General features: G+C 35.9%; 1 protein-coding gene across 4 annotated transcripts in view; it reads left to right on the forward strand.

Annotated features, from left to right (window-relative positions):
• LOC145671346 (uncharacterized) overlaps positions 1–27,539 on the forward strand; it is a 62,517-nt gene that overhangs the window by 7,999 nt on the left and 26,979 nt on the right. For all 4 annotated transcript variants that reach the window (XM_081740385.1, XM_081740383.1, XM_081740384.1 and 1 more), the window contains exon 2: positions 17,076–17,527. In XM_081740385.1, the coding sequence (XP_081596511.1) occupies positions 17,154–17,527 (374 nt within the window). In that variant the 5' untranslated portion in view covers positions 17,076–17,153. The remainder of the gene's footprint in view (positions 1–17,075; positions 17,528–27,539) is intronic.

Consider the following 27,539-nt stretch of genomic DNA (forward strand, 5'->3'; position numbering starts at 1 on the left):
ATGTACACGCGCTGCTTCGCCCTCTTATTTACAGTAACAGTATGAAAAAACAATTTTACTTGAAACAGGAAATTTCGGCCATCTTCGAACGTGACAATCATAATACCTCGCAAGAGATTCAAGACAAGACAAGAAATTAGTTGGTCGTTTTCGCAATTATCCTGTTCTGGTGACAAAAGTAAATAAGAAGGGCAAGTAAACACAACCTAGTAGAATAAGATATTGCTTCTTATCTGATGAAGTCTAGCGATAGTGATTCAGGTTATTCATTCTCTGATGTATCACCTTCGGATATAGAAATTTCTGAAAACGAACAGCCAAATAGTAATAATGGAAAATCTGGACACGCAATCTTTTCCTGGTGTTTTGTGAAAATGTGGTTTTAAAGTTAATGTAAACGATGAGGGTAATACCTTGGAATTTTTGAAACTTTATTACAGACGATATTATTTACCTCATAGTGCTTGAAGCGAATATATTTGCAGAAAATATTTTGACAGATCCATCCCGCTGAAGGATTGGAATGGACTTACACGGCATGAGCTGTGTCCCTATTCATCTAAGCGATCTCGAAAACTATGGATTTGACACTAGTATTGATTTTCAATTATTTTTCATTTCACCCTTCCACCCCACCATTCCCCCTAGTACAAGGGGTGTCATGTCCACATAAATTTCATGTGCATGTCTTAGGTCATCAGCGTACAAAGTTTGGTTAAAATTGCTCGAGGCGTTCCAGAGTTGTTCTGAAACATTTCTGTTTAAAACTGAATTTTTCTAAAAGAAATTACAGAGGTAAGGACTAGTAATAAGTAAATTCACGGGAAAATTATTTTCGAGAATATTCCCAAAAATGAGATTATTCCGGGAATTTATGTACAAACACAAAGATAATTCCATTATATTACTTTATTATGGTTTTAAAATAAAATTTGTTTTTATCACAGTACATTGATTACTCTTGTCTCCAGAGGATTCTTTAAAATGTATATCTTGAACGGGATTATGTTATTTTATTCTATTCAGAGACTACGCGTGAATGTATGTTTACTTACAATATGTTTTATTGAGTAAATACATAGAAAAACACTTAGTGTAGAAGGTCCACATAACTTTAGACCGCTAAAATAGCTTGAATTTATATGTAAGTGGGTTTTCTAAACTTAATCCTATTACTAATATTATTTCCTAATTAAATTTTTAAACGTTATAAACGTTATTAGTTTGGTAACTGCCAGAAAACATACGTAAAGTGTTGAAAATTTCGTAAGGTTGCCACGGTATGGGATGGCATATATACTGAATGTTGATTTAAGGCAAACTGTCTTTCTTACTTGTACTATTAAGTTTCTAATTTAATAAGATATGATATTTGTTCTATCTATATGAAGTAAACCTCCTGAAAAAGAACTGAAGATACAGGAGATGCAAGCAAAAACAAAACCGGCCTTGATAATAAAACCGAATCAAGAACAGACATCAAAGCAATTAGCGGAAAGATTAACAGGAGTTATTGATCCACGAAAAGAGAAGTTAAACAACTTTTTAAAGAACTACCAGACATATGGTAATACTTGAAACCGCAACGAAAGAAGACATTAGGAAAATAATGACTAAAGAAGAAATAAGGAATAACTTCTAGTGCGAGGATACTAAAAAGAAAAACCCGCTGATGATCATATATGGGGTACTGTCTAAATTAAACGATGAAGAACTACTCCAAGCTTTCATCGAACAGAATTTCGATGAAAACGAAATGGAAGAAGCCAAAAAGAGTAAAGCAAGGTTTCGAGCACAAAGAAACAAGAAAAACTGTGCCACTTGGTGATAGAAGTTGAACCGAAGATAAGGAAACTGTTAGTTGAAAAAGAAAAAGACTACATCGATTATGAGGCACATAGAATAAAAGATTTCCTGGTCGTTCCACAATGTTTTATCTGCCAAGAATTCGGTCATGTTACGTAATATTTGCGACAATAAAGGAAAAATGAGATGCAGATATTGTGGCTCATTGCAACATAAAAGCGACGAATGTGAAGACAAAGGAAAAAAGATATGTGTACCATGTAAACTAAGAGACAAAGTATGTCAAAACCCACAAACGGAAGAACCTGTCATACAAAGTAGCCAGTGAAAAGATAATTTCTAAAATAAACTATGGAGAATAAAAAGAAAGAATTAGTAAATACAAAGAGAAAAAGCCCAAGTAAGTAACGTAGGAACAAACAAAGATTATAAAATTTTCTAGAAGGAAAAAGAGATAAAGAAACACAAACATATGATACAAAAGAAAATGAAAAATCGAAAATAGAAACTGAAGAAAACGTAATGGAGAAGTTAGCAAAAACAGCAAGGTAAAAAAAAAGAAAAGTGGAAACTGTTCTAGAAAATAAGAAAAAAAAATTGACAAAGAGAATTATAAATGTATGCAACAGATCTCGAACATTAATAATTCATTTGTCTACGGTGAAAAAAATATATTTTTGTAAATCAAGAAGAACATATAGAACAAATCCAAGATTCGGAAGTTTCAAGTACAGAAAATACTCCACTAAAACCATTAAATGAAGAAATCTTATTAAATAATATACAATTATATGAAAACATAAACCATATGTATAGGCTAGCAAAATTGGAAGAAAAACAAATCTTAATGACTGCACTAAGACAGATAGTAAGAGATATTCATATAAATGGAAAAACTGTAACATTTCCAATCTTGAAGGAAGCCGACAGAATTGAACTGGGAACTTACGATCTCCCAGCAAACGGATGAGAGTTACTTGATCTAGTGAATGAGATTGAGAGACGAGGGATATACTTTACGCTAGAAAACTTTTACCAACAACTGGTGCGTGCGCATGGTAGAGTATACTTCGACCCAACGAAATCAGGAACGGATGCCTACACATGTACGAGGGATGGATAAAAATCAGTAGTACTTGAAAATTATGCAGAATAACGCAGAAGAAAGTTAAATAGCCACAATGGAACTTAAAATACTAACAGAAATCGAAAAGATTGATATCGTAGCAATACAAGAACCATATTTACTAAAAGGGGAATTAAGAACCTTTCCAGCAAGCTCAAAAAAATGTACGGAGGACAGTTATAGTTTTCAATAGAGAAATTGAAGTACTAAAACTAACCCAATATACTAACAATTGGATAACAATAGCTGAAGTTAAGTGTGGAAACATGAAATTCTGGCTAATAAATGCGTATTTTCAATACAGCTTTCAAACACGTGGCTTCATAGACAAAAATCAAGAGATAATATGGCAGAGGAATAATACGGAAATATTAATCCTTGCCGATACAAATGCAAAATCAATCTTATGGGGTGCCCCGGATACAGATGATAGGATAATTAGTTGAAGATTTTGTAATGCAAAATGGACTTGTAATCTCAAGCATCGGAAACAGATGAACTTTTGTATGGGATAGAGGCAGTTCTCATATTGATGTGACATGCGGAACATTTAAAATAACAAGTAAAGTTGAAAATTGGCAGATTGGAGATAAACTCACTCAGCCACTACGAAATAATACTATTTGATATGAAAATTTGAAAAAAATGGAAAAGAACATTTTTTTTTAAATATAGATAAGACAAACTGGATTACTTTCAAGAACAAATCTACTTTAAATAAATAAAGATGAAAGCTTGACGGAAATAATGAAACTGAACAAACAAACAAACAAAAAAAAAAGCTTTAAAAGAGGCTACTCCGGAAAGTCAAGAAGGAAGAGTAAATGAAGACCTTTGGACACCTAAACTACAAAAATTAAAAAGACTTGCAACGTCAGCCCGGAAAAGTTATCAAGCAACTTATAACCCAATACTAAAGGAAAAAAGTTTAGAAAGATATAGAAACGCAAAGAATAAATATAAAGAAGCAATATTAGAGGCTAAGAAAATAAGTTTGGATCTTTATCTCAAGAAAAATGTTGAAATAGATCCATGGGGTGTACCACACAAACTCATAACACAAAGAATAAACCCATTACTATTACATACAGTCAAGAAATTAGATGGATCATACACCTCAAACAGAGAAGGAACTCCAAAATTTTAGCGAACAAATTTTTTCCCAGAGGTGAAAACAATATTGGCACAAAGGAAACATAGTACTTAAAAACAAAATGGGTGAGCAACATACAGGAAATGTACATACAGGAATCGGACAAAGTCACTAACGAAGAAATAGAAAAGATCTTTAGAAAACTTAAAAAGAAGAAATCTCCGGGTATAGATGGCATGAAAAACGAAGTATAGAAGAACACTAAAGATTTATGGGTCCCCTACCTAACGAAGCTTTTCAACCTACTAATAAAGAAACAAGAAATTCTTAAGCCGTGGAAAACATCAAAATTATTTATTCTCTCAAAGGGACCAGAAAGGGATGCATAAAAAGTAAATAGGGGCCGCGGTAGCTCAGTGGTAGAGCGTTCACCTCTGGTGCTTGGGGTTCCGGGTTCGATCCCAGCTCCCGCCAAGTGAACTTTGTGGTGGACAAACACCGTGTGCATGGGTTTTTTCGGGGTTTTCCCACTTCATTGCACCATTTCATTCATTACTCATCATCACGTCTCCTTTAGCGTAACCGGCATAACCGTGGGACGTAAAACTCAGATTTATTTCCATAAAAAGTAAACTCATATAGACCCATATGTTTATTTAAAAATATGTCTAAAATTTTTGAGAGTTATATTAAACAGAATCCAAAAATAAAGAAACGTAAGTGAAGACAAACTACAATTTAAATTCAGAGTAGGAAAATCAACTGAAGATGCAATAAATAGTCTTCTAGATAATATCAAAGAAGAGATATACGAAAAGAAATATGTATTAACGCTCTTCATTGACATAGAAGGAGTATTTTATAATTTATGGTTTCCATCCTTGATTGAAAATGTATGTATATAAAAAACTGGCCTGATTCGTCTTGAACCTGCATTTACCAATAAGACATTCGTTACTTATTACTCTGTAAGTTTGCCACCTGTCTAGCTTGGAAGTTGGCCGCATTGAAGCAACGTTTACCCTATGATGATGATAAATTTAGCTGCGTATCTTGGCCACCTAAAATACTGTTTTGTTATTTTTCTTAACTCTTTCGTATTCCCATATGAGAGGGAGGTGTTCTATATTTGTGGCTGCAGACAGAGAAGCATAGATTCCCACGTTTTGTTTTTGGAGGTCAATGGCCAGAGTGGTCAATGATAAAAGCGTGGTGAAGGAAGATGTGAATAAGAAAAAGCATGTACAGGAATTCAGGAAATGGTTTTACGTATTCGTTTACTCTGTCTGTTTTGGTAAAACCATTAGCTATATCGGCTCCTTTCATCGGTGAGGAGCTTCAGTAATTCCGGAAAAGTGTCAAGGTTAAAGCTAATCATCTCAATTGTTAACTCTTTTTACTTGACGGTTTGCCGAAAGGCAGAGGGTTACGGATTCCCTTAAGATTCTCTCCACGTCTTATGCTCCAAGGGAAACCCATTTAGTGCTACAACTTTAACAAGAGGTAGTTAACTACAAAATTAGAATTTGCAAATATGCAAAAAGAAGGAAAAGTACCTCTAGAATGAACCAACATGAATACATTTGTTATTAATAACTGACTGGCTATTTTTCGAAAGGTTTCTACAGAAAATATTTGTCACTGGAAAAATTTTTATAAACTGTTCAATCTATACTTTTGCTTTTCTTGTTTTCAATCTGAATAACTGACTGTGCTGCAGTATCAATTTCAATAAACTGCGTACATATATTTCTATTCTATGGTTATTTGTATTATTGTGTTTTCAATCCGAATAATTCATTATACCAGATTAGTTTTCAGGAAGAGGAAGGAACACTCGTATATTAAACATACTGTAGTAATTTTTTCTAGTACTGTATATTGTCATGATTATATACATTATTTATAAGTAGCTGTCATGCTATTGCTTACTAAAATTTTACAGTCAAGTAATACTAGAAACCTTATTCTAAAAATACACCAAGCGCAGTTATTTTCTGTAAGTTGGCCACCTGTCTACCTTAGCCCCTTTCCAATGGAACCAATGGTGGCCAACATAGACGGGTTTCACTGTATCTGACTTTCGGCACAAAACTACAAAGAAATAGACCATAAAATTAAATGGAGTAGGAGTTTCACGAGTTCAAAACATAAAATAACTTAGCATAATGCTAGACGGTAGATTAAAATTTGATGAACATCTGAAATATATAGTAAAAAGGGGAAACAGTGTAGCGAATATATTGACCAGTATTGCAAGAAACAGATGCAGGGTATCACTAAAACTACTAAGACTATACCAAGAAACTATTTTGTCAGCTATCATGGCGTACGCATCCAGCGTTTGGATTGATAGACTATTAAGAAATAAGACCTACGAAAACCAAAGCAATAGACCACAAGTAAACCTATTGATCAGAATATCTGGAGCTTTTAACACTACTTCGCATAGCGCACTCTGTATAATCCTTGATATTCAACCAATGAACTATGTTATTTCAAAGGGTAACTGATTCCTGGTTAAGAAAAGAAGAGAAAAGGAAAATTAGAGAAACTTTGAACAGAGATCTAAAAGATGAGAAAGAAACTAATGACAACATAATACAACTATGGGATAAAGAATGCCAGGGATACTGTGGAGCGCAACGATTACATAGAATCTTTCCTAGCATCATCGACAGACTAAAAATAAATCACTTAAATCCAACATATGGATTGGTTCATTACCTACCAGGCCATGGACCATACGAACAACACCTTCACAGAAGTTAAAAGCCAGCCCAATATGTGAATGGTTAGAAGAAGGAACTGAGCACCATGTCATGTGGTGTCCATTATTAGAAGAAATTTTAGAAGTAAGAACTCAGATAAAAGACAAACCGCTAGCACGAGTTAATAATAGAAGAAATAATAGAAGTAGAGGAAGACTGCAAAATATTGGAAAATTTGACAAATGAATACTCCGAACTAAGACGAAAAACTTACAGAAGAAGAATAGAAGGATGAGCGCAAGAGGAAGATTGTGTGATCAAGTCCTCGGACCGGAGAAAAGACTCCTGGAACCCAAGCACGATTTTTGTGCTTCGCTGAGGACGAGAATGCGTGCTGCACCTCCAGCCTCTCGGTTTGGAAAAAGACACCGGTGAAAGAGTGAATGTTGCGTGAGTGCACGAGTAGAGGTGAAGCGAGGATAGTGTCTCAAAAACAAAACATAGAGCAACTCTCGCCAATAAGACGGCCCATCCCGGGCGTGCCTGCCGAAGGATAAAACGGGCCAGGGCCTGCACTAACGAGGAAGGTCCATAAACCGTGAGAGTTGAATTTTGATGAAAATTACTGACAAGATTCAGTTTGAGTTGCTAAGTAACGTAGTAATAGTCACTCGATGCCCAAATGCTTCGTTCAGCTGCTACACCGACGCCATCTTGAAATTTAGTAGGCAATGTCCACGAATATCCTTTTTGCACAAAAATGAAAAAGCTTTTGGTAGATGTGACTTCAGTATTGTAAACCGAGATAAAGCACCTATATGTGTGAGTACTTCCAGTGCATGATCGCCATCTTGAAAGGCGCCATATTGAATCGCGGTCAAATATGATAAACAGCAAGGGGGTCATATGAGGTATCAGATAGTACTGGAATTTACTCCTAAATCCATTTATGTAAGCAAAATTTACATATCTGTTTTCACTTCAGAGTTACGAGCTCTCTCACTCACAGGAATATGGTAAACTATGCGAGTTAGATTTGTATTATGAAATGCAATCGTGCGAGCACTTGCAGGATTTTAATTGAAGCGGTAGTACTCACTTGATGTACAATAACCACTATACCAATCAGATCTTGAGCCTAGTGAGATAAATCGTTAATTAAACTGAAATGGCTGTAGTAAAAATGGAATAGCAGCTCTGTAACAAATTATACGTATTTCGATACGCGCTATATATATATATATATGAGTATATGTGTGTTGCAATTGTCATAGCACTTAAATGCTGTAATATAAGTTAGATGCAACGGCACGTATGACTTTACAAGGATATGTCTTGAAGTTATTGGAAAAATAATATAAACTGGAGCACATAAGCAGATATTAACCTACTAACCTTTTGCTCTTCAGTTGTGATGATGGAGATCCATAAGAAGTGATTAACACACAGCATCGTGCAGCAGTACAAACACATAACAAATGCACTTTCGACACAGTCTTCATGACCACAGAGACTATTTTCTACTTGCAACATAGTCTCCAAAACATTTGTAAATGAACCAACTATTGTTCTTGCGACGTACCAACATTTCTGACATGTATATGCAAGCATGTCCTTCAGAACTGGCGCACAAAATTGATGATACACAACAGAATGCATTTTCATTATGAAAATTCTGTCATATCACTTGTTCGGTGTACCACAGACAATGAATTTATGTGGAAAATAAGCCTCAAATCTCCGAATTACCAGCTTATATTGCTGAGAAAAGTATATATCAAGAGGCTGAATAAATTTCGTGGTCTTTGGGGGTATAACTTCAGCACCAATGCTTTTCCCATGTTTGAATTTCTTCGTTGTAGTTGCAACAGCGTTATGTTTCCCATTCCTTTTCAATATTGCAACGTGCTCCTGAATTTGTTTGTATTTGTTAACGACAGCTTCTGTTACATGGACAGATTTAGTCCGGCTTAAAGATGGCATCTCATACTTGCTCACTGTCATTAGTTAGCTGTTCCAGATACATTTCGTTTGTCGAATCTTGATTCCCACCCTCTGTGTCAGTGTCTACATCTAATGTGTCACTAACGGTTAGAGAAACGTCACCATCATATTTGCTTGCTATCATTGCAAGCAATGTACCTGCAAATGTCTTATCCTCTACCCCATTCTCACTTATGACACTATATTTTCCACCACTGGTTGATTTAAAATTGTGACTACGTTTATCGGATTAATTGTTCGCATTTTATGCACGGAACGAATGTTTTACTGGTCCAGCAAATGCTTTCGTACCGAACGTCACACTCCCGCCTTCTCCAAAATTGCTGTAGTACGGCTGTTTGTCTTTCGAAGACAGACATCATACACTTCACTGCACACCTACGTTGCAATTGCCTGTAGTAAAGCACTCTACATTATGTGTGGTGTGTCTTAAAACCGTACACAATAGTTTAAAGTAAAGAGAACTAGTAAGTCTATTTTGTCAGTTTTTAATAACACGGAGTAGAATATTGGGGGAAATTCACCACATTCCCATAGAATATTTCAAACACAAAAAAGAGCCAAATATATCATGGCAAGTGTTAGCGCAAATGAACAAACAAGTCCTAAAATTTATTTCTTGAATTGTCAAATATGTGATTTAAATAATTAATAAATCCTCGAATTTAAGGAACACCTGCTACAATTATTTATCACAGTTTTGATATTCAAACTAGTCTTGCCCTTATTATAAGTGAGTGTTTTTTCGTTAAAGATGGTAAGATGCAGATATTTAATTATTTAATATTGAAGGATATCAAGTGACTACTACACCCTTAGTTAAAATCCAGCAAGTGCTCGCACGACCGCATTTCATAACACAAATCTAACTTTGATAGCTTTTACATGTACCTGTGGGTGAGAGAGCTCTTAACTCTGAAGTAAAAACAGATATGTAAACTTTGGTTACGGAAATGGATTCAGGAGTAAATTCCAGTGCTATTTGATACCCCACATGATCCCCTTGCTATTTATCATATTTGATCGCGATTCAATATGGTGCCTTTCAAGATGGCGATCATGCAGTGAAAGTACTTCCACATTTAGACGCTCTTTTTCGGTTTACAATACTTAAATCACATCTACCAAAAGCTTTTTCATTTTTGTGCTGAAAGGGTATGGGTAAAAGCAAACAATTCAGGACATTGAAGGGCAAAAACCATAATATTTCCACCGTAACATGCTATACATCAATCGAGAGAGAATGAAGTATAGTTACATGGTTTGCAGAATTTGTTATGAAATTGTTGTTTATTGTAAAGTAATCAGCTTCTTTGTAACAGAAAGTGTATTAATGTGCTGTATTGAAATGAAAGGGAAATGCATAGCTTAGTTATTGTTCCACTGAGCATCTGTGCAATACTTTCACCATTCTTCATAGAAATGTCGTCTATGGAACGTTACCTTCCACGCAAAAACAGAAATTATCCGCCTTATGTGGGTAGGCATCGCTAGTAACAGTGAAATCGAGAAGACCCGTGGTGGTATGTTACGTACGGCACGGAAAAGGGGGTTAAGTTTATCCTGTACAATGAAAAGCGCATGGACAACTTTCATTCGTTAAATTATTCAAATAGATCATACCTTCTAACAGTAGGAATTTACCGCAAACGTTTGTGACATCTGGTTAGCCAATAAAGTACGTGACCAACGAACTGAATGCGTGACGTACGTAACATAACGGTATTTGTTACGTACGTAACGGCAAATAATGTCTAGTCATGCCTGATACTAGCCGTCTTTAGCAGTGGAAACAATATATATTAATTGTTCCTGAGTCGAGTAGTATTGTTAGTACAAATGGCAACACTGCATCGACTGCTACGTGTTCATTAGAGACAGGATTGTCTTAGCGTTGATTTCAGTTATGGTGTGTGTTAAAGTGCACCATTGTCATTTCTTTTCTGCAACTTCCATATATAAATATGGCAAGAGTTAGCCCCAGAAGTCCACAACGGAAAACGCTAGAGAAGTCAAGTGAAGAAGAAAAAGCAGCAAATCGTGAGAAAGAAAAGCATGGAATGCAGCAGTACTGAAAGACAATGTCAGCATCGAAGGCAAAAAGTGCGTCGACAGACAAAAATACGCATGCAGAAGTCCGCAGCGAAAAGAACCGAGAAGGATCTGTTCTATCTGGATCGAGTATGGGGTATCAGAATGCTGCATCGTTAGCATAGCCCTAGAAGAAAACTCAGAGTGGTTAAAAAATAGTGGATCTGTTTGGCGTGGCACAAAAGAAAACACAACAATGTAAAAGCATCGGACTAAGAAGCAAGGCAAAAGCAACCGTAATTAATTTCTACAAGAGTGACAATATATTCCAAATGCTCCCTGGGAAAAGGATACCGTTTTCATGTACAGCAATGATGGGAAAAAGGAAAGATGCATTATGTTTTACATCAGCGAGACACATAAGCTCTTCATTAACGAATTTGCAAAAATATACCTATTAGTTAAACTAGTTTCCTAAACCTTCGCCCCAAAGAATGCATTACTGTATCTAACTGGATAACTTGTCTTGCTTGTCCATACTGTGAGAACATTCAAAAAATGATTGGCGCCAAAGTGAAATGGAACCAGCTGCCAATGACAAAGAACGTGCTTGTTGAGAAAAGTGTATGCGATACAGAGAGTGAGATATGTATGAAGAATAAGTGCATGACATGTACGAACGTAAAACATACATCCAGGGTGTGTTGTGTGAACCGGAAAATCGTGAGGAATTGGTTGAAGTTTATCAGTTGAAGAGAGGCACCCTAGAAATTGTTCATTTTCACTGGAGAAACAGTTACTACTGTATCGGTGTCACATATACAACATAAGAAGACAAAACCAGGAGCTGAGCACCTTCAAAGAAGAAATGAAAATATAGATGAAGTGGTTTTGAAGACAGACTTCGCAGAAAATTACGCAATTAAGCATCAATACGAAGTTATGGCCGCCCACTGGTCAAACGCAGCCGATCCTACTGTCACTATTTACATCACAGTAGCATACTTCAGCAACGGAGAGCGAAGTTACAGAGTTATATCTGACACGAAAAACCATGGTACTTTGCAAGTAGCCGTCTTCAATGATTCAAGATTTTGCTGGAATTGCCCATTAAAAAATACACCTGTGAACCGACAGAGCGAGTCAACATTTTAAAAACCGGAAATTCATTGTCTATCTAAAGCTACTAAATGAAATTGTACCAACAGAGTGAAACTTTCACGAAAACTATCAAGGAAGATGGGCACATGATGGAGTTGGAGCAAAGATGAAAAGAGAAGTTTGGTTCCGTATTCTTCAAGGTAAAATAATAATGAAAAACGCTAGTGATTTCCATTCCGTCGCTCTCAAAAATACCAAGCAAATTGAATACCTTTTTATATTGCATCAAGACACAGCCAACTACGACTTTCCCTTTGTTATACACTTCATGGACGTGAACTTACAGCAACTAAAAACAATCAAGTCCGCAAGAAACGTTGCTCTGCTAAAAGGTTTGTTGCTATGATATATGAAACACAAGTGCCGATCTTGAAAAACTCGTACCAATTGCACATTGCAATTTACAGCACCAGTGGAAGTGATACATATTCAGATCGACATGAACCTGAGAAAAATATTTCGCAAAATGTCAGAGACAAATAGCTTCCCTCCCAAAAGTTTGACATCAAAATCGGAAGTTATGTTGCAGTGGTGTATGTAGTCGGACCGAGACAAAACATGTGGGACACGTAACTGCTGTTGAAAGTGATGGAATGCACCGAGTGAAATACATGCGTGAAAGTGATCAGGGAAAAGACACATTCTTTTGTTATCCACGTGTAGATGACTGATTCTGTGGAACGAAATCGCATCCAGAAAGTTCTTCCAAAACGCCGTGAGAAACGAGATCGCTACACTTTTGCTCACGAGTACCTGAAGGACTTGAACATTACTAATTAAAATGCACACTGTACATTTCTATGCACATTTTTATATTTTTCATACTATGTTGAATTTTGCGATGTCTGCTACTTCCAAACGACTGTGCGTTATCATCAACAAATATCAGTAACTTATATTTGTTCTGTGGTTTTCCAATCAATCTCTCTTCGAGACTTTCAATTTTGAGTCTCCACTCCACAATTGTATCTTCTAGTCAAAGTGCACGCTGTTACGTACGTCACGAAATATGTGCGTACGTCACGCTAGTTATAATTTTTTTGCTAAGATACCGATGCATCGAAAACTTCGGTTACAATGCAGAAATAGCATAGCAGTAGTCACCTATACACTCAATTTTCTTCGAGCATACACATGCAACAGCAGAGAAAAATTTATCGTTTTCTTCTCGATGTCTGACTTCAATGTCCATTTCATTGTGTGTACGTCACGACGTTTTGCACATTGATGTAATTTGTTTTTGTTAATTGATTGATGTGTATTTTATACCACCTTAAAACTGCATTTCCTATCTGTCCAATATAAAAAGAAGTAAAGCGATATCTTCATTATGAAGGCCGCTACACTCAAAGAAAGTCAGAAAAGGAAGTCAACATGTTACGTACGTCACGTTGCTTTCACCCGTATTCTTGGACATTGCCTACTGGATTTCAAGATGGCGTCGGTGTACCAGCTGAATGAAGCATTTGCGTATCGAGTGACTATTACTGCGTTACTTAGCAACTCGAACTGAATCTTGTCAGTAATTTTCATCAAAATTCAACTCTCACGGTTTATGGACCTTCCTCGTAAGTGCTCTGAGTGAGACCTGGACCTCAAGCCAGCACAAATGGGTGGAAACGGCATTGATACGCAACTGAGAACACTAAAGCATTAAAGCAAAAGTAACACGAAATGCTTATATAGAAGCATAAGAAAATTAAAACTTCAAAAATGTGAAAATTTAGATAAAAACAAGTGTAGAGTTTGTTTTTTAGTGTAAGTATTAGTTAATGAAGGTTAGTGATTTCATCAGAAGCAGTCAGTGTCAGTGTCTGTAGTGAGTGTAGTGTAGTGAAGGAATGAGAAATGGGAATATTGCCGGTGGGAAGGAAAATAAAAAATGGGAATATTCCCGGTTTTTCCCTGTCATAGAATTTCCCGGGCAGGAATTTATTTCAATTTCTTTATTTTGTCTTCCAAATTATAAGAATCGTATAAACAATTGCTTTATTTTCATTTATTTTGATTTACTTCTAGGCTTTAAATGATTTGGAGGTGAAAAAAATAAAATTCGGTGACTGTATTTTGTACAACTAATCATATGATTTATTAGTTCTATTTCCATTTGCACTAAAAAGTAGCAAAGTAATAATTTACAAATAATGAAAGGGAACCAGCTTGTAAAGTAATGTAGAAATTATGTAGAAATAGAGATGAAGTACAATTAATGCACCCCGAACTATCGTTAGTAATACAAATCGGTCTGTCTCCCGTCTCTGACTCGAATTTCTGAAGAGGTACTCGAACTTCTCTTACATGTAAATTAATGCATGAAATTTCGAAGAATAGGTAGGAAAAAATGTTTTGTGTGGCAATGTTACGCTAAATGTGTGGCAATGATAAATTCTAAAGATAAGTCAGTATCTTGCACATATTGTGACCATAAATATGTATGCGCAAAGTTTAGAAAATCCACTTACTTATAAATTTAAACTGTTTAGCGGTGTAAACATATGTGACTTACTATGCGATTTTTTCCACATATTTACTTTCATAGAACATATTGTAAGTAAATATACATTTATGCGTACTCTCTAAATATAATAAAATATTGATAAAGTAACATAGTACCGTTCAGAATATACATTTTAAAGAATCCTCTGGAGACAACTGAAATAATATACTGTGATAAAAAACGAATTTAACTTTGAAATCATAATGTAGTAATATAATGCAATTTTCTTTTTGATTTCCCGGGAATTTACACATCACTAGTGTAGTGTTGATGTAGGATAGTGAAAAGAAATAAAATACACAGGTGAAAAGCCAGTGTAAATAGTGCAAATGTGAAATAGAACACACAGGAGAGAAATGTAAGCAGAAGCCAAATAAACTAAACATACAGAGTCAAAACCTATAGAAAAGGAGAAAGAAGAAGATGACCAAAAGATAAATACCAAAACACAACACACAAGCAATAAGCTCAATAAAACTAAAAACACACAAAATCTCACAAGACTAGAAATGAGAGTAGAGTTAAGCAAATATTAAGTTTAGATATTTTTATTTCTTTTTTGTTCCTATTTATTTATATTTTGTCCAATCCTTGTTTTGGTTTAACGTCCTTTTTCCCATCCACTCCCTTCTTCAAAATTATGAAATAAATAAACCCAAAAGAGAGAAATCATTGGCAATGATGATACTTCGCCGATTTTGAATGCTCAAGGTACCAGCTGACAGTAACGCGGCTGAGCGAATGAAAAAAGAAAAAGAAAAAAAATCGAACATTGTACTCCGTGTTACATGCCAACAAAGCTTGGTGCATGAATACACTCGTAAAAAGAAGCAATGAAATCCTAATTAACACAGATCCGGAAACACCGGTACTAATGAAACATTCTGAGAAGCAATTCTAATTTTGATATCTAAACATTACATTTTAAAAGTATATGTATTTACTACTACACAGATTTCTTTATTCAAAGAAATATCTGATATCTGATTTTTTCTCAAAGAACGAAATTCGAATCAGACACAACAGACAGACCGACATCTATTACTGACGATGGTTCGGGGTGTATTGATAGTACTTTATCTCTACAGAATCACTAGATTACTTTACAAACTGGTTCCTTTTCATCTTTTATAAATTAGTACTTTTCTACTTTCTAGTGCAAATGCAAATGGAAATTTTTTAAAAAATAATTTCATTAGTTTTTTAAACTACAGTCAACGAATTTAATTTTTTTAAACCTCCAAATTATATAAAACCCAGATGTAAATGATAATAAATTCAAGTAAAGTAATTAGTCATATGGCTCTTATAATATGGAAAACAAAGTAAAGAAATGGGAATAAATTCCTGTCCGGAAATTTATATGCCAGGGAAAAACCCAGGAATATTCCCATTTTTCATTTTCCTTCCCACCGAGAATTTTCCCACTGCCCATCACTAGTAAGGACAATTACTCCGAAAATTACACAAGCAAGGGGTTAAGGTAGGCTATACATATCCATCCTGGGACATTGATGTACTTCTATACTCCATCATATAACAATATAACGTAAGAAAGCATTCATCAAAGCGGATAATCATCTCCAAATTTTATACCTATAAAAGGAACGAAATAGACACCCACAGCACCCCTATTTCAAAAATTCTGGTCATAAAAGAGGGTGAGGGACGAATTTCAAATTACCCGTGAGGGTGGAGGCTAAGACAATATGTTCCCATGACATCATAGCACGTGATGTGGAGGGCGGGGCTAATTTTGAATTTCGCGCGGGCTTAAGACCGCGTGACCTCTATTAGGCAGTTATAATCGTCAAAATTTTGCTGACTCGAATATCTATAATGAAACCAATACTAGTTCGACTAATTATTATACTAAGATTATATGTTATCTTGTTTATGTACAAATATATATATATATATATATATATATATATATATATATATATATGTATAAATCAGAGTATTCAATATATCATGAGTCAACTACACCAACGTTATTTTATCACTTAGTGTAAGCCAAGTAGCTTTCAATATTTAAGTCGCATCCAAATAGTTGACTTAAGGAATATTAACCGCGCTGATAAAAATGCTTCCGCTAAATAAAACTAATAACTTATAGTACATTAATTATGCCAAGAGATAATCTAAACATTCAAGCTACTTTCATCCTTCTCATAAATAATTGTTTCGGTTTGTAAAATTCTAAAATAATTAAATGACTTTTAGATTCACGTTTCAGAAATTATGCTTTTTAGGCTAAAGGATGTGGGTGATTATTCTGCTAGAATAGATAACATATTTCTTTACGTATTTTACATGAAAAGTTTGCAATTTTAACTAGCATATTAAATCCGTTACAGTTTGACGTTTGCTATCAGAGACACACACATACTCCTTGCTATGCCATACAGTCTCTACAGTGACACATTGCTCCTAGGGGTGATCCTTACAATCCTAACACTGCTGTAGATACTACTTGTAAATTAACACTAAATAATTGTATTATGTATAAATAAGCCTGTATTGATGTTGCACAATAATTGGCACTGATATATAATTTTTAACTTATCAATTGGTTTATGTAAGTTTCAATTTGCTAATTTTCTTCTGAGTTAGTAATACTCACCCGTATTTTTTTTTTTTCAGGTTTTGAAAGAGTGATGGTTTGTTATTTGGAATGAAGTCGTTTGGATAAATTGTTACCTAGTAGATATTATAATTACCATGATGGGAGATGAATATAAAATTACTTGTGAATTAATTTCTATGTTATCTGAAATTGTCGGCAAAGCTGAGGAAGAGAAATATCTTGAGGGAACACAAGTTGAAGAAAAGCATACAGGATTAACGAATATCAAGGAACGCAAGTTGCCAGTGGACCAAAAAGATAAACCGAAAATGTGTGAAACTGTTACTTCTTCAACTTCGAAACCGCTTTCCATGATAAAGCAAGAACCTGAAATGAAGGATGAGGAAATTAATTTAACTAGTGGCGATGAACAATTAAAATTTGAAAATGGTGACAGCCCTGCAGAATCATCTATATCGTTACTAACTAACAGAATAGCACATGGAATTGATGGACGTGAATTCCAAAGGTATTATTTTACTTCTACTTTTTGTTTCGCTTATTATTTGTCACAAAGAATTTTTAACTTTTCTTTTGTGGGTTTGCATCCTCTGTCCTATGCAGCATTGGAAGGTGTGAGAAACACACAATGTAATTTGACTCTTATTTTCTCGACTTTATTAAAACTTATAAGTTTGTGAATCTTACTAAACTAACAAAATAGATTATATTTTGTAATGCAATGCGCGCAACACATAATTAATATACAGTAACAAGCGAGAAGGATAACTGTTTCGCGCTACGTTTACAGTAGAGAAATATAAATTACTTAAACTTTTAAAATGTAACTGGGGTGAAATACATAAATATGTACTTTCCTTCTTATCGTTCTTCCCTGCCAACCAGCCGTTTCTATCGAATATTCATTGAATACAGTTTTAAGGATGTTTTTATCCTTTAGCTTCTTATGATAGAGAAGGAACGGTTAGTAATAAAAATACAACGATATGATTCTAGACGTGAAGGTATGTTTCAGATTTTTTATTAATAAATTAGAGAGATGTACTTAGAACTGAAACTAAATAGCATTCTTGCAACAAATAAACTATTGCCCACCCGGTGTCATACCTTCCATGAATCAAGAGCTAAAGCAGCTCAGCGATCTGACAACGCTGAAAGCAGAACGTTATTAAAATTATGATATATGAAATCTATAAACATAAATGTTAACGTACAACGTTTAATTTCGACAACATTGAAAAATTTACCAGGACCATAAGACTTACCATATATGAATTTTGAGACCAAACATAGGAAATTCAGTAGGAATGTTGACGAAATTGTTTTACTATTACTATTAATTACATATAACACAACAATAACAGACATCGGTAACCGGAGTATCGATGCTTAATTTCCCTCACTAACAAGGCACTTTCACTGCATTTTTTTTTTACTAGAGTTATATCCATTATAATAAAGGTCGAGATGAAAAATGGATAAGGATAGAAAAATTACCTGGAAATATAAAATAAGAAATAAAGTTCTGAGAAGAATGAATTAAGAACGAATAATACCGAAGTTGAGAGCAAAAATGAAATTACATTGGTTAGGAAACTTTCTAAAAATGAGTTGACTGAGAAGAAATACTTTAGAAGGATTAGTTTCTGGAAGGACAATGAAGGGAGGAAGGTTTATAGGTCGATATATACCTTCCAAATAATATATATAACGGGCCAAACATATAGGTCCTGGTCGATATGAAGATCGAAATTCTGATACATTAACAAAAACTAATTAGGATTAGGATTACGATGTAGATTTCTGGCTTTCGGCATTTATGACCAAGTTGGACCGTCACGTCTGAGGGATGACATCTCTGGGCGATCACACTATCCGAGAAAAGGGAAGAGTGAAAGGATTCCGGAAGAAAAGGAACGGCTTGGGACCTATATGTTTGGTACCATTCCGGCATTTGCCTGGTGCGAACGAGAAGAATCCAGGAAAACTCACTCAGGATGATAGGCTTGTAAAGGCTTTTACAATTATACGACCCAGTGTCCTCATCTGAGGTAGAGCGCAAGATCACTCGCATCTAAGGTAAGAGCGTTAATGACTACGCTACGCGGGCCCACCACAAAACTAATTGTAAGAATTTAAATGAATGGAGAAAGACTGATTTGGTGCAAGGATCTGTCAATGTGGCAGAACACTGATAATAATAGTAGGGTTAAAGTCGTGTCCATAATAATATACAAGTTAGGATCAATAAGGTTTCGAACTAGAGTAGAAAGAAAAAGAGATACAATGTTCATTTCTTTATTCCTCAACGTATTCTCCCTGGACTTCAATACACTTGGCCAATCCATGTTCCGAGATTTGCATACCCTTAAAAAAACTTTCGTCGAGACTCAAAATACTCCTGTATCGCACACATGACATTGTTATCACTGTCAAATCTCTTTCCCCGCAGTTACTCCTTCAAATTAAGAAATTGATAAAAATCACTTGGGGCCAAGTACGGTAAATAACGTGGGTGCTGTGTCAGCTCGAAGCGAGCGTCATGAATGACTGCCATTGCAATTGTTGAATTGTGAACCTCAGCATTGTCCTGATGAAAGAGCACTTTGCCTGACAACTTTCCTCTTCGTCTTTGCTTGATGGTGTTGCGCAAGCTTCGTATTAAGTTGTAATAGACACCTGTGTGCTCTGTCCACCTAACAAATAGTCAATGAATAAGATCTCTTCTGTATCCCAGAATACTGACGCCATTATCTTCCCGGCACTGGATACAACATGGAATTTCAACTGCATGACGAACCATGTTTTTTTTTTTTTTTTTTTTTTTTTTTTTTTTTTCACTGTATAGACTGTCCTCTCTGCTTCAGAATGTAAATGATGGACCCAAATCTCATCCATGATTCGAAATTGCTTGTAAAACTTTTCTGAATTACTCTTTATCCTGGTCAAAATTTCTCGGGAACAAATCACTCGCCTGCCTCTTCTGATATACAGACAGCATTCTTGGCACCCATCGAGAAGATTTTTTTTCATGCATAGAACATCGACCAATATTTTGCCATATGATACGTTAGTCTCCTCCACGATTTTGCATATAATCACTCTTCGATCAGCCATAACAATATCATTGGTCTTGATTACGTTTTCTTCATTCGTCAATATGCATAGGCGACTGGCACGTGTTACGTCTATCATGACTCTCTGGCAAGCTCGATATCGTGACACCATCTCTTCACATTAAATATAATGGTGAAGAATTATGGAACATGCTTACCAATTCTTCATAGATTTGCTTTGTGTTTAGTTGTTTTATCAATAGGAATTTTATCACTCCAGGGTATTCAGAAGGCTTCATTTTCAGCAAGTAGCACAAAATGGTTCATTCACATACCTGTAATTAGAAAAGAAAGTGGGATAGATACTAGAGATTTCACATGTAAGCCGGCTAAAGACTACAACACAATATGTTAAATTTCCAAGGGTGGATCTTACTTTTAAGGGTATCAGGCCAAATACTTGTTGATCCACCTTCGTGCTTAAGGTTTTCGTCTTGATCACGATACATAGTAAGCACTTTCTTTGGGTAAAAGAATTAGAATCATGTATGCATCAGATCAACATTTTAACAAAATATGCATACGAATACAGTAAAGAATTGTTCAGATTTACAAATTTTGGTTGAACGGACACGTGGAGCGTATTGGAAATTGCAAATATATATATATAAATATATATAATTTTTATTATTTCTGGCAGTAGTAGTAGGAGGAGGAGGAGAAAATTATGAACATTTATACAATTACTAGGAAATAATAATGTTTGTTTTCATCCCTCATATTTTTGAACCATACTAAAAATGTACTGTATGTGATCATCAATTGTTTGCTGAACACATTACGTTTACAGGCAGAACTTATCAAGGCTGATACAGATGACCTCATTTTGTAAACGTGTTGTTGGTATTTCACCTTTCTATAGCATGTGCAGGAAAGAAAGTCGTCTCAACTCTAAGGCTGAGATAAACCATATTTTTTCATGCTATTATATTGCAAATGATGAAGAATGTATCAGTATTGCAGATAAAAGTTTCCTTAATTAACTCAGCGGAAATCGAACCTAGAACTTCAAACGTATGGAGTCGACGCTTAAGTTGCTAGTATAAGACATCACTGAGAAGCAAGAGGAAAAAAATGATGTGTAAAGTATTTAGCAAATTGCGCATTTTTACAATTCCAATGTCGTAATAACGACGAAACTCTTCGATAGTGGAACTAGCACGTTGTCATCCAAGGTGTGTCTGTTAGGCATAATGCCATCAAAATCGAAGACAGCGTTTTATACCATTTAAGATCGCAGAGCGTGTTTGATGCAGTGAAAAAATAGCAGTGTATGATGTTCAATATATTTTACGTAATATATGCTATAAAGAAAACCTCTACAAAATATTATATGGAACACAGGAAGCATTAACAGCAACACAAACTATGTCTCTCTTGTAACTCCGCCATTTGTCCTCTGTGAACTAGTGTTGCCAGACCAAACATCAATCTATTCTTTTCACTTCAACACTTCCTCCAAAAGAATAAATTGATTTTTTTTTTACATACAAACACCCATACTCTGACGGAGTATGATAAATCTGGACTTTTCAAGCGGTTTTGTTAATATATCAGCAATTTGCTTTTCAGATTCAATATATAACACTTGCACTTTCTTTTCTTCACAACACTGACGCACAAAACACTGTTTGATTTCAATGTGCTTGCTTCGCTTAACAAATTCGGGATTTTTTGCGAGTTTTATGGCACTAACGTTATCCACTCTAATTACAGGTATATCATCTTTTCTGATTGCTCTTAACTCACTTAATAATCTTGATAACCACAAAATTTCTTTTGCTGTCTCTGATGAGGCTACAAATTCAGCTTTAGTTATTGATAGTGTTACAGTTGATTGAAGCTTGCTTTTCCACGAAATTGCTGCTGCAGCAAAAATAATCAGTACGCCACTGGTAGATCTGCTTTAAACATCACCTGCGTAATCAGCGTCACTGTATCCATACAGAGTTGTATCTTTCTCATTGCTTCTTTTGTATAAAATGCCATAGTTCAATGTTCCCTTTAGATATCGTAAAATCTTCTTTATTGCTTTCCAATCCGCTTCGCTGGGTTTTTGCATCACTCTAGCAGCTTTTGAAACTGAAAATGCTATATCAGGTCGGGTAGTCACCATCAAATACATTAGAGAACCTAAGACTTCTCTATATTTGGGTGGGTTTTCCAAAAGTTTACTATCACTAGCTTGATTGCGATCACACGGTATACCAACGGGATTTGCTTCTTCCATCTTGAAACGTTAAAGAATTCTTCTTATGTACGCTGATTGGTGAATAAAAATTCCTTCATCTCTTCTTTCGATTTGTATTCCTAAATAGGAGTTTGGAATACCGGCTGTGATTTTAAAATTCTTCTGTAATTCGTTTAGAAATGTTTAAATTTCTTCTTTATCTGAACCTACAATTAGTCCATCATCTACGAACAAAGTAACAAATAACTTTCGACCACTTTTGTTTCGAATAAACAAACACGGGTCAGATGTGCTCACTAATAATCCTTGTTTTTTAAAAAAATCCGTGAATTTCTTATTCCAGCATCTTGGGGCCTGTTTTAAACCGTACAAGCTACGATTCAGTTTACACACTTTGTCAGTACCGTCTTCAAAACCTTTTGGCTGCGACATGTAAACCTCGTCTTCAATGTCATTATATAAGAACGCAATCTTTACATCAAAATTGTAAACAAGCAAATTTTCTTTAGCTGCAACCGAAGAGAGTTCTTACAATTTCATAACGCACCACTGGACTAAATGCTTCATCGAAATCAATACCTTTTTCTTGAACATGACCCCTTGCAACAAGTCTTGCACGAAAACGAGCTACTGTCCCATCATTATTTAGCTTTGTGCGAAAAACCCACCGATTATCAATTATTTTCACATTGTTAGGACGTTCAACTAAATCCCACGTTTTATTTTCATTAAGGGCATCTATCTCTTCTTTCATAGCTGAAATCCATTCAGCTTTATTTTCCGAATTAATCGCTTGCTCATAAGTAACAGGATCATCAGCGGTACTTAATGCAGAATATGCAGCACCAATAAAAAAAATCACCACTTGTCATCCAACTGGGCTGTTTCTCTTTGAATTCGCTGATATGACGTATTGTCTGTTGATTCATTTGCCTGGCCTTCACTTGTGTACTCACGTTGCTGTCACGTACAACTTCGCCTTGAAGGTCACTCGCACTGGAGATTGGCTTCTCTTCGTCTTCCTCCTTAAGTGGCATCTGTACTTCTGGGAAGTTAGCGTGTTGTGTTTCTTTCCCCACGCGTTCTACATCACTCAGCTGCTCTGCTTTAAACAACACGTCATGGGATTTTATGACTTTATTTAAAGAAGGCACATACACTTGATATCCATCATACCGGTTCAAATATCCGACCATATAACTAAAGACACTTTTATTGTCAGATTTCTTACGAAATTGTTTCGGAATGTGAACAAAACATTTTGTTCTGAACACTTTTAGATGTTTCAAGCTATGTAACTTAGTATTATTCCATAACTCACTTGGTGATTTACCAGTGATAGGTGTTGAACCTGTGTAATTCAACAAGTAAACAGCCGTATCACAAGCTTGGGGCCATACCATTTTACTCAATCCGCTACACGATAACATTGATCTGGCAAGTTCAACAACAGACCGATTTTCTCTCTCGCACTGCCGTTCTGCTCGGGTGAATACGGTGCAGATATGACAAGCGAAATACCTTTATCTTGAACTGTATTTCTCACTTCACTGTTATTAAATTCTGTTTCACCATCACAACGCAAGAATCTAACTTTGTGACCTGCCTTTTCTGCTTCGTTCAGAAATATTTTAAGGCATTTACTGACATCACTTTTGTGTTTAATGTAGAAAATTCTTTTAAATTTACTGAAATCGTCTTTAAAACACACAAAGTACCTTTCACCATTGCACGACAACTGAGACATAGGTTCATTTACATCAGCGTTTATCACTTCGCCGACTACGTTTGGTCTGTCAACCCTAGATTTATATGACTTTCTATGTGATTTTCCTAACGCGAAACCATCACAACAGTCTTCTTTCTCTGACCACTTTACAGGTATATTCATACTTTGGAGTATTTCCTAGACATGACGTTTATTTTGGTGTCCTAGTCTCTCATGCCATAATTGCAAGCTATTTTCGGAAGTTGCAACATTTACAACTCCTGGGATTGCTTGCTTCACGACACGGAAGTTCATTATGTAAGCTTCGGATTTCCACTTATCCGTTGCTACAATTTCATTGTTCTTACGAATGATGATACTGTCATATTTAATACAGACACTATTTTTATGTTTTACTGCGCTGTGCACTGAGAACAAGTTTCTTGCCAATGCTGGTACATACCATACATTATTCATATGAGCATCTGTCCATTTTCCATTCACATACGCTTTGATGTTAATGCGACCGGACCCTAATGCTTATATTTTCTTATTGTCTGCTACCGCAACTGGTATAGGGTTTTCAAAAGGAGTGTATGTGACAAAATAATGTTTATTATTCGTCATATGCCAACTAGCACCTGAATCACAAATAAAATCGTCTGTACTGCACTCACTTGAAACAGTAAATGCTGAACTTTTATTCACTGCTGTGCTTGCTTGAGGTGAATCACTAGATTTCGAATCACTTTTGAATTTAACGTTTTTCTTACTTAAACACTGAGACTTATAATGCCCGTACATTCCACATTTATAACACTGTACTTGGTCCTTTCTTGATTTTCCACGGTTTTCTACCGAATTTGCATTCGATACCGGTTTCACTTTCCAGGTATTTTTAGTTCCGTTTTGAGTTTTGGCTGAAAAAGCACTTAAGTCCGAATTTGCATCATTACTTTGTAAACGTTTTTCTATAGTGCAAAGTTTTTCCACTAAACACTGTGTGGTTCGTTTAGTTCCGTCCATGGCCTCCCACACATTTATAAATTCTTGAAATTCCGATCCCACCGTTGATAGCAACTGTCCGTGTAACAACTTAACCGAAATATCATGTGAACCTCACGCGCGCAACTCGGTATTCATATCTGCAAACAGCTTTTCAACTTTGGCTGCATAGACGGCAATTGAAACATGAGGTTCCCGCCTAATGTTGAAAAATTCTGACATCAGAAGACTTAATCTTTGAACACTTGATTGTTCGTAAACACTGACTAGCTTGTCCCAGATGTCTTTTGCATTAGTGTAAGTTAAAACATAGTTCGCCACTTGTGGTGTTAATGTACTCGCAATTAACGAAGCTGCTTTTCATTTTTCCGACACCATTCCGCGTGCCTTTGTTTTTCAATTGCACTACTATCACTTTTCAGTTCAGCACAAGGACACGTACCGTCTATATATTTCGTTAAATTGTATTGGGTAAACATCATTTTGAGTTCCCACTTCCATTTATTCCATGTTTCGGGTCCACTGAGTTTATCAATTTTCACTTTGAGTTCTGCCATGTTGCTACTTTTACACTCTCGAGAGGAAATGTCCGGCACAGATTCACTAGAAGAATTCGAAGTTTCTCTTCACACTGAATCTTCTTATCTGATGCTCTGGATAAAAAGATCAATACTTCTGCTTCCTCCTTTTCCTTACAACCCAAACTTCCTTTTTAAGCCACCACTGCGTTTTATTGCAAGCTTTTAATTTTACGATTTCAGTCTCTTATATGGGTCTGGGCCCATAACCTTTTATACCATTTAAGATCGCAGAGCGTGTTTGATGCAGTGAAAAATAGCAGTGTATGATGTTCAATATATTTTACGTAATATATGCTATAAAGAAAACCTCTACAAAATATTATATGGAACACAGGAAGCATTAACAGCAACACAAACTATGTCTCTCTTGTAACTCCGCCATTTGTCCTCTGTGAACTAGTGTTGCCAGACCAACCTCAATTTATCCTTTTCACTTCAGCACAGTGAAATTTAAGTGAAGTGAAATCTTTTGAGTTTTACGTCCCACGGTTATGCCAGCAAGGCTGAAGGAGACTGTGATGATGAGAAATGAATGAAATGGTGGAATGAAGAAGTGGGAGAAAACGGGAGAACCCCGTGGAAACCCAGGCATACGGTGTTTGTCCACCACAAAGTTCACTTGGCGGGGCTGGGATCGAACCCGGAATCCCAAGCACCAGATGTGATCGCTTTACCACTGGACAGTGAAATGTGTACAGTTCAGTAAATATTTGAAGAACGCAAAACTAAGGAGACATGTTTCGCGAACATGTACAACGGAATGTGAAACGAAAAAATTCGTGTGCCTTCGCTGTTCCGAGAAGATGCCAAAGAATCCCAAAATGGCCGATGCCGACTGCTACAATGTCACAGGTTTAAAGTCTGCTTACGTCAGTGAACTGATTGTTTACGTCAGAGACGAAATACGCAACTTCCAAAACGGTGCTAAGATTTTTTCGGTGAAACTGAGAACAGGACTGTTGTTGGGAGTCATTGGAACTATTATCGCAATCACAAAGCAACAGTCCTCACGAGCAATTCACACAGGAAGGAAAGCTCTAATGACGTATTTTGTTCCTTTACATCCTGGATTCAAACATATGACACGGGACAACTTCATTTGAGAGCACACCACACGATTGGCGAAACGCATCATGGCGGACGGAGGAAATGTGTCAGTTATTATGGTTGATAGAACTTACACATCAAAAATAGCTCGAACTATGCGTTCCAGAGCCGCTTGTTTAGTATGCACAAACATCATCCTCTTGTCTATCTCATGATCATCAACACTGACGGGTATGTGCTCTCTTTGGTTTCTTACTGGACTAAAGATTCTGATGCAGCTATTACGGACAAAATACTACATGCTGATGTTGAAGAGATGCGTGCCTGGTTAAATGAAGACGATTTATTCGTCGTAGAACGAAGTTTAAAGATTCACTGCAGCTACTGGAAGACCTCGGATTCCATAGTCATATGCCGTGCTTACTTCCAAAAGCTCAGAAGCAACTACAACAATGGAAGTCAACTAGTATCGTGTGTTAAAAAAAATAAAATGGTTTGTCGAATGCGCCAATTCCAGAATGAAAAGATAGAAGGCCCTGGAACACATTATGCCTAATACCCAAATTCCATTTATTAGAGACTATATATGAATTTTTTGCACGCTTTATAATACATTTCGGTCTCCTATCACACTTGACACTTCCACGACGAGTACATTGCACAGACGATGCGGGCTCTTCTTCACAAAGAAACGAGCTCCAAATAACGGTAAACAAGAAAGGCTGGGACCGCGAGCGTAGCAAAATGAAATGGGCTCCGGCGGATGCGACAGATCTCCAGAACTTTCCTGAATTATTGTAAGAGATGACTAACTCTCGGCGTATACCAGCTCTTAACAAGCGAAAGTTTATATTAGGAAGCATGTGAAAACG

This window comes from Thermobia domestica, chromosome 15 (genome assembly GCF_964235325.1).
Source record: "Thermobia domestica chromosome 15, izTheDome1.hap1.1, whole genome shotgun sequence".
Taxonomy (NCBI): domain Eukaryota; kingdom Metazoa; phylum Arthropoda; class Insecta; order Zygentoma; family Lepismatidae; genus Thermobia; species Thermobia domestica.